Source organism: Neophocaena asiaeorientalis, unplaced genomic scaffold, assembly GCF_003031525.2.
Source record: "Neophocaena asiaeorientalis asiaeorientalis breed wild unplaced genomic scaffold, Neophocaena_asiaeorientalis_V1.1 scaffold89, whole genome shotgun sequence".
NCBI classification, from domain to species: domain Eukaryota; kingdom Metazoa; phylum Chordata; class Mammalia; order Artiodactyla; family Phocoenidae; genus Neophocaena; species Neophocaena asiaeorientalis.
Genome location: NW_020172592.1, coordinates 279189 through 287831, shown reverse-complemented (window position 1 = coordinate 287831; position 8643 = coordinate 279189). Strand labels below are relative to the sequence as shown.

General features: G+C 34.7%; 1 protein-coding gene across 2 annotated transcripts in view; it reads left to right on the top strand.

Moving 5' to 3' along the window:
* The window catches only part of SNX13 (sorting nexin 13), a 137242-nt gene that overhangs the window by 107119 nt on the left and 21480 nt on the right, over window positions 1-8643 (top strand). For both annotated transcript variants that reach the window (XM_024738418.1, XM_024738417.1), the window contains exon 20: window positions 1380-1490. In XM_024738418.1, the coding sequence (XP_024594186.1) occupies window positions 1380-1490 (111 nt within the window). The remainder of the gene's footprint in view (window positions 1-1379; window positions 1491-8643) is intronic.

The window sequence follows — 8643 nt, the reverse complement described above, 5'->3', positions numbered from 1 at the left end:
AATAAATTTATTTATTTATTTTTGGCAGTGTTGGGTCGTCGTTTCTGTGCGAGGGCTTTCTCTAGTTGCGGCGAGCGGGGTCCACTCTTCATCGCGTTGCGCGGGCCTTTCACTGTCTCGGCCTCTCTTGTTGCGGAGCACAGGCTCCAGACGCGCAGGCTCAGTAGTTGTGGCTCACGGGCCCAGTTGCTCCGCGGCATGTGGGATCTTCCCAGACCAGGGCTCGAACCCGTGTTCCCTGCATTGGCAGGCAGGTTCTCAACCACTAGCGCCACCAGGGAAGCCCCACCTGTTTTATTAAGAGTTTATTTTATTATTAGAACACAGCCACCCATTTAGTTTACTGCTGTCTATGACTGCTTTTACACTACTACAGCAGAGTTGAGTAGTTGCAGCAGACTCCATGCATCACAAAACCTAAAATAATTATTATATGAACCTTTACAGGAAAAATTTGCCGACCATGTCTTAGTATTCTATTTAGTGAAACTTAGCTAGTACTGTACTTGATATTTTGTTTGGAAGGTTTCTCTCTCTTAAACATTTATAGGTTTAATTGGGTTTGTTTATAACCATAATTGTAATTCCATGGCATTATAATTTACTGAAAGGGTAGGAAAAACGTATACATCTGCTATTATCCACCTTTGTCTTCTGGCTTAAGGCTAAATATCTGAAATCATTTATATGACTCTTGTCAAACATTTTGATTTTTTAAAATGTATTAACTTGAGTTGCATTAAAATCTATATCAGTTATTTATAAAATTTAGAACATAAGCACGTTTCTTCCAAATCTGGGGCCATAAATGTGTATTTTAATTGTGGCTATACTGTCTACTTCTTAGGTAATGATCTCAATATATCAAAACATCTTTAATTGAAGAGATTAAGGTAGAATGTTAGACTGTATCATTAACAGTGTAAAAGCAATACTTTGTTTTGGGCCTTCTAATACTTAAAAAAATTTGTTTGAGTTATTTTATGTACTTTCTATTAATGTTAACTTTAAAATTAGAATGTGAAAAACATAACAGTTTACTGATGTGGGTCTTCTTAGTATAAGCTATAAAACCTGAAAATGGAATAGTAAATAACATTTGGGGGAATTCCCTGGCCGTCTAGTGGTTACGACTCCGTGATTCCACTGCAGGGGGTGTGGGTTCGATTCCTAGTTAGGGAACTAAGATCCCACATGCCGCGTGGCACAGCCAAAATCAATAGATAGATAGGCAGGTAGATAGAAAAATGTGTTAAAACTTTTTTAAAAAAATAACATTTTTACTATACATTCTTAACTTTCTAGCAGATGAAATTATAAATAATAGTTAATTTTCAGTACCCTATCAATATAAGATACCTCTTTTCTTTTCCTGTTAGTTACTGTTAACTCCTGAAATGATGAAAGCATCCCCGGCTTTGGCTCACTATGTGTATGATTTCCTTGAGAACAAAGCCTACAGTAAAGGGAAAGGGGATTTTGCTCGTAAGGTAAGCAGACCATTGCATTGGTTTTCTTTATAGGTCTGTTTTCATACTTTGTTTTTAATAAAAGAAGATAAATTTGTATTTGTGTGTATGTTTTAAAACTAGAAAACTTTATTAAATGCAGCTTGGCATGTTTATCTTCTATGCTTTATTAAGCCTACTATAGAAGTATATCTAATAAATATAAACTCCTGTCTTTACATATTGATTAAAAAGTAGCAAAAGCTTGCAAGAAAAAAAAGCTTTTGAAATGATACAGTAAGGAGAGTTGGCCTAAGACAGGTCACAAGCTTTCGTTAGCTTGAGTAGGAGCTACTTCTTATTGGGAGGAAATGTCTTTTATTTGGAGTAAGGATGAGAAAAATGTTAAATAGGATATGTTCCTGAAAGTATTTGTGCCTTTTGAGTGAAATATGTATTGTTTAAAATTCTGCGGACACAAGACCTATTAAGATGCTAGCTTGAGGCAATAAATGATTTACTGCTCAAATTGGGCAAGATAGCCCAATTTCTGTTCTGCCACTTATTAGCTGTGTCCTGCAAAATGTTACTTAACCTTCTGGGCTTTTAATTTTCTAAAGATTGAAGGTGTTAATCCTCAGTGTAGAGCATGTATGGATCAAATGAGATAATCTATGTATTACAGTGCCTGTCTGAATAAATGTTGGCTCTTAGAAGTAGTAACAGTAGTAGCAGGAGCTGTAGCAGCAGTTGGGAAAGCTGGAAGTGGGAATTCTGTGGATTATTTTTGCAACTTCTTAAAAGTCTGAAATTATTTCAAAATGAAAATTAAAAGTAAAAGACTTCCCCACCACTCGTTCTTCTGAAAAGGCTAACTTGCTTAAAAAAGATTAAGGAATTGGTACAAAATAAGATTAACAACTGTAAGCATAAGAACTTCATGTGATTTCTCAAGGATACTACGGTTTAACATCCAAGTGAATGTTAACGTTTCTAAGTGGAATGTTTTATTTTAATAAGAAATTCCAGGTTATGTACCTTATAATGGTAGGAAAAAAATATGGTGGCATTATCTTTGTATTTCGTGATTGAAGTGATTGAGTTTAAATTCCAGCTCTAAATGGCTTTATTGTCAATAGAGATGCATTTCAGTATTCCATCTTTTTTATGTTTACCTTATCTTCTCTCAAGGTTGTATCAATTTTAAGATAAACTAATAAATTGATAAGAGCTTTTTGAGATAAAAGAAGCATTATATTAAATGTAGACAATGTCTTTTTTACCATCCAGCAGTTGTGCATGTGTATATGTAATGGGTAGGCCAAAAAGTTCATTTGTTTTTTCCGTAAGATGGCTCTAGTAGTGCTTAGTTGTCTTTAACTTCATTCAAAACAACTTTGTTAGATTGTATTGTGACAACTGTCATATCAGCGTGCATTAAAAAAAAAACATCAAAATTGGTAAATTTTTGTGTAGCCATTTTAATACTAAAGATGGAAGAAAAATAGCACTTTTTGCATATTATGCTTTATTATTTCAAGAAAGGTAAAAACACAACTGAAACGCAAATAAAGATTTGTGCAGTGTATGGAGAAAGTGCTGTGACTAAATGGGTCAAAAGTGGTTTGCGAAGTTTTGTTCTGGAGATTTGTCGCTGGACGATGCTCCACAGTCGGGTCTGTTAGAGCAATTGAAGTTGATAGCTATCAAATTGAGACATTAATTGAGAGCAGTCGACGTTGTACCATGTGGGAGATAGCTGACACACTCAGAGTATCTAAATCAAGCACTGAAAATCATTTGTACCAGCTTGGTTATGTTAACTGCTTTGATGTTTGGGTTCCACATAAGTTAAGAGAAAGAAACCCTCTTGACCATATTTCCATGTGTGATTCTCTACTTGAACACAACGAAAATGTTCCGGTTTTAAAACAAATTGTGATGGGCAATGAAAAGTGGATACTGTACAATAATGTGGAACAGAACAGATCGTGGGGCAAGCGAAATGAACCACCACCAATCAACTAAAGGCCGGTTTTCATCCAAAGAAGGTGAAGTTGTGTATATGGAGGGATTGGAAGGGAGTCCTCTATTAGGACCTCCTTCCAGAAAACCAAACAATTAATTCCAACAAGTACTGCTCCCAGTTAGACCACCTGAAAGCAACATTTGGCAAAAAGCATCCAGAATTAGTCAACAGGAAATGCATAATCTTCCATGAGGATAATGCAAGACCGCATGTTTCTTTGATGACCAGGCAAAAACTGTTACGGCTTGGCTGGGAAATTCTGATTCATCTGCCCCTTCAGCTTTCCATTTATTTAGATCATTACAAAATTCTCTTAATGGAAAAAATTTCAATTCCCTGGAAGACTGTAAAAGTCACCTGGAACAGTTCTTTGCTCAAAAAGATAAAAAGTTTTGGGAGGATGGAATTATGAAGTTGCCTGAAAAATGGCAAAAGGTAGTGGAACAAAAGGATAATAAGTACGTTGTTCAATAAAGTTCTTGGTGAAAATGAAAAATACGGCTTTTATTTTTACTTAGAAACTGAAGGAACTTTTTGGCCAACCCAATATATATATATATATATATACACACACACACATATACACATTAGAGTCTAAAAATTGAGTCTAAAAATCCTTCTCAATCATTTCTGGAAATCCACAGTAACATACATTTTTCATAAATCATATTGGTAATTACCAAGTTCACCTTGACCTCTTTTAGATTGTCAGAATAATTTTCATGCATGTCAAGAATTAGGAGTTTTCAGCTACATTTCCTTTTTGGCTAAATTGTAGTTTAATATTTTCCTTAATTATATTTCATTGGAAATGAAATAGCTGTTAGAGAAAATCACCTGTAAACATTTTATTAGTAGCTACTCAGGTTGAGAAATAATACTTTATAACACATTAACTTGGCCACACAATTTGTCTAGCTTTGCAAAATTTATGGGCTAATTCCTAGAAGAAGTAATTGACAAGCAGTCTTCCTCCATGTACACAGTATCTTTCTATCCAGTTTTGTATCATGGTGTGATGGCAGTTTTAAGCTATAGATAGGGACCTAAATTTAAGTTAAAATTCCTTTGTTCGTGTTTTTATCAATACAGATAACTCAACTGAGGTGATAATTGAATGAATAGACAACATCTATGTATGTCAGGCTAAGTGTACACTTTTGCTGGCAATCCATAATTTACACCTGCTTGGTAATTTTGCAATTTTCTTTCTTTTTTTTTTGCTTTAAACATCTAAGACAAATCCTGATTCTGGAAACATCATATTGTGATGGGCTGCTTTTATGCTTCTAAATTCTGCTGCTTTCAGGGTTGAGCGTCATAATCACGTATGGAGGTTTTTCCACGCCCCTTGGTTCCCCCACTCCCCACCCCCAACACAGATGATTAAGCTTTGTCCTCAGGAATTGGAGGGAAAAAACAAGGAAGAAAGAAAAGGAAAGAAAAAAAATGGATTCTGTAGGTCTGGGACTGGTGCACAGGCAACTCTTTTCAGTTATCTAATTCATGATATAGATTTAAGTTCTCTTATTTTGAAAGAGTGTCAGTGGTAGTTAGCCCTGTGCCTAGATAGGATTTGAGGTTGTATTCATTTAACCAATTTAAGGTTATGTTAGTTGAACCCATGTTTCTACTGCGAAGTGTAAGATACATAAAATTCTAAAATATTTTTGACGGTGTTCAGTTTTTAATGTAGGTTAAGATTAAAGTGAAATTCTTGCCATTTATGCTTCTGAAATTCTACGTCATACAAAATGTATATTTTAAGTGTGGTATTCTCATGTTTACCTCTCTTAAAAATTCTACTTGTGTTCTTATGACTTAGAGTTATTACAGTTAAAAAAAACACTTGGCAGTAATGTCAATGTTGGAAATAATGTCCTGATTGATTTGAACACACTGTTCTGGTTAACTCAGAACTACTGTATATAGAATTAGAATTACACACACACATATATATAATTTTACACCCAAATATATATATATAATTGTACACATAAGTGTGTGCACACACAAGAGAGTTAACTTCATCTTTTTTACCCTTTGTAATCTCTGTATCTCTCTTCACCAGTGGTAGTGGTTTTCAAGCCCTTCTTCTTCCTTTCTGTCCTTTGGTTCTTCTTTAAATTTGTTGTACTGTGATAGTGTCCCTCCTAAAGGTTGTATATTCCAGCAAGCATATCTATAAGACTGTTGGCTCTGCTTAACCCAAGGAATTAATAAAACTTTTACAGTTATCTTGAAGTAAACTCTTTGTTGTTATTGTTTATTACAGTACCTATTTCACCTTTTCTAATTTTTCTTGTTGGAAACCATGAAAGCATATTAAAGAATTTTATCTTCTTGATATCATCTGTTAACATTGTGTTCCTTAAGCAGTGGGGTTCCATTTTTTTGCTCTTAATGCTTTTATTTTTTTTTCTTTTTGCATACAACATAACTCATTTCTGTGGTAGTTTTTATGAGATTCAGTACTTTCTGGAAAATAGTCTTACAGTTTTGTTTGACTTTGGTTATTGTGTCCCCTTTTTCTTTTCCCCCCTCCCTCCCTCCCTTCCTTTTTCTCTCTTTCTTTCATTTGTTTTGTTTGTTTTAGTCTGTTAAAAATCTCAGAGAGATCCATATGCATCTACTTTGGTTTCTTTAGATGGCTCTCTTAATTGAAATTATCTGACACTTGTATAGTCAGAAGGTCAATTTTATTTTATTTATTTTTTAGCATCTTTATTGGAGTATACCTGCTTTACAATGGTGTGTTAGTTTTACTGTAGCTTTGTAGTATAGTCTGAAGTCCAGGAGCCTGATTCCTCCAGCTCCATTTTTTGTTCTCAAGATTGCTTTGGCTATTCGGAGTCTTTTGTGTTTCCATACAAATTGTGAAATTTTTTGTTCTAGTTCTGAGGAAAATGCCAATGGTAGTTTGATAGGGATTGTGTTGAATCTGTAGATTGCTTTGGGCAGTAGAGTCATATTCACAGTGTTGATTCTTGTAATCCAAGAACATGGTGTATCTCTCCATCTATTTCTATCATCTTTAATTATTTTCATCAGTGTCGTATACTTTTGTGCATACAAGTCTTTTTTCTCCTTAGGTAGTTTACCTCTAGGTATTTTATTCTGTTTGTGGCAATGGTAAATGGGAGTGTTTTCTTAATTTCACTTTCAGATTTTTCATCATTAGTGTATAGAAATACAAGAGATATCTGTGCATTAGTTTTGTATCCTGCTACTTCACCAGATTCATTGATTAGCTCTAGTAGTTTTCTGTTAGCATCTTCAGGATTCTCTATGTGTGGTATCATGTCATCTGCAAACAGTGACAGCTTTACTTCTTTTCTGATTTGGATTCCTTTTATTTCTTTTTCTTCTCTGATTGCTGTGGCTAAAACTTCCAAAACTATGTTGAATAATAGTGGTGAGAGTGGGCAACCTTGTATTTTTCCTGATCTTAGTGGAAATGGTTTCAGTTTTTCACGATTGAGGATGGTGTTGGCTGTGCGTTTGTCATATATAGCCTTTATTATGTTGAGAAAAATTCCCTCTATGCCTACTTTCTGCAGGGTTTTTATCATAAATGGGTGTTGAATTTTCTCGAAAGCTTTCTCTGCATCCATTGAGATGATCATATGGTTTTTCTCCTTCAATTTGTTGTTATGGTGTATCACATTGATTGATTTGTGTATACTGAAGAATCCTTGCATTCCTGGGATAAACCCCACTTGATCATGGTGTATGATCCTTTTAATGTACTGTTGGATTCTGTTTGCTAGTATTTTGTTGAGGAGTTTTGCATCTATGTTCACCAGTGATATTGGTCTGTAGTTTTCTTTCTTTGTGACATCCTTGTCATGTTTTGGTATCAGGCTCATGGTGGCCTCATAGAATGAGTTTGGGAGTGTTCCTCCCTCTGCTATATTTTGGAAGAGTTTGAGAAGGATAGGTGTTAGCTCTTCTCTAAATGTTTGATGGAATTCGCCTGTGAAGCCATCTGGTAATGGGGTTTTGTTTGTTGGAAGATTTATAATCACAGTTTCAATTTCAGTGCTTGTGATCGATCTGTTCATATTTTATACTTCTTCCTGGTTCAGTCTCGGAGTGTTGCGTATTTCTAAGAATTTGTCCATTTCTTCCAGGTTGTCCATTTTATTGACATAGAGTTGCTTGTAGTAATCTCTCATGATCCTTTTTATTTCTGCAGTGTCAGTTGTTACTTCTCCTTTTTTCATTTCTAATTCTATTGATTTGAGTCTTCTCCCTTTTCTTAATGATGAGTCTGGCTAATGGTTTATCAATTTTCTTTACCTTCTCAAAGAACCAGGTTTTAGTTTTATTGATCTTTGCTATTGTTTCCTTCATTTCTTCTTCATTTATTTCTGATCTGATCTTTATGATTTCTTTCCTTCTGCTAACTTTAGGGTTATCTTGTTCTTTGTATTGTTTAGCCTCCATGTGTTTGTATTTTTTTTTTACAGATTTTTTCCTGTAATTGATATCTAGTCTCATGGCATTGTGGTTGGAAAAGATGCTTGATTTATTTCAATTGTCTTACATTTACCAAGGCTTGATTTGTGACCCAAGATATGATCTATCCTGGAGAATGTTCCATGAGCACTTGAGAAGAATGTGTATTCTGTTGCTTTTGGATGAATGTTCTATAAATATCAATTAAGTCCATCTTGTTTAATGTATCATTTAAAGCTTGTGTTTCCTTATTTATTTTTATTTTGGATGATCTGTCCATTGGTGAAAGTGGGGTGTTAAAGTCCCCAATATGATTGTGTTACTGTTGATTTCCCGTTTTATGACTGTTAGTATTTGCCTTATGTATTGAGGTCTCCTATGTTGGGTGCATAAATATTTACAGTTGTTATATCTTCTTCTTGGATCGATCCCTTGATCATTATGTAGTGTCCTTCTTTGTCCCTTTTAATAGTCCTTATTTTAAAGTCTATTTTGTCTGATATGAGAATTGCTACTCCAGCTTTCTTTTGGTTTCCATTTGCATGGAATATCTTTTTCCATCCCCTTACTTTCAGTCTGTATGTGTCTCTAGTTCTGAAGTGGGTCTCTTGTAGACAGCATATATAAGGGTCTTGTTTTTGTATCCATTCAGCCAATCTGTGTCTTTTGGTGGGAGCATTTAGTCCATTTACATTTAAGGTAATT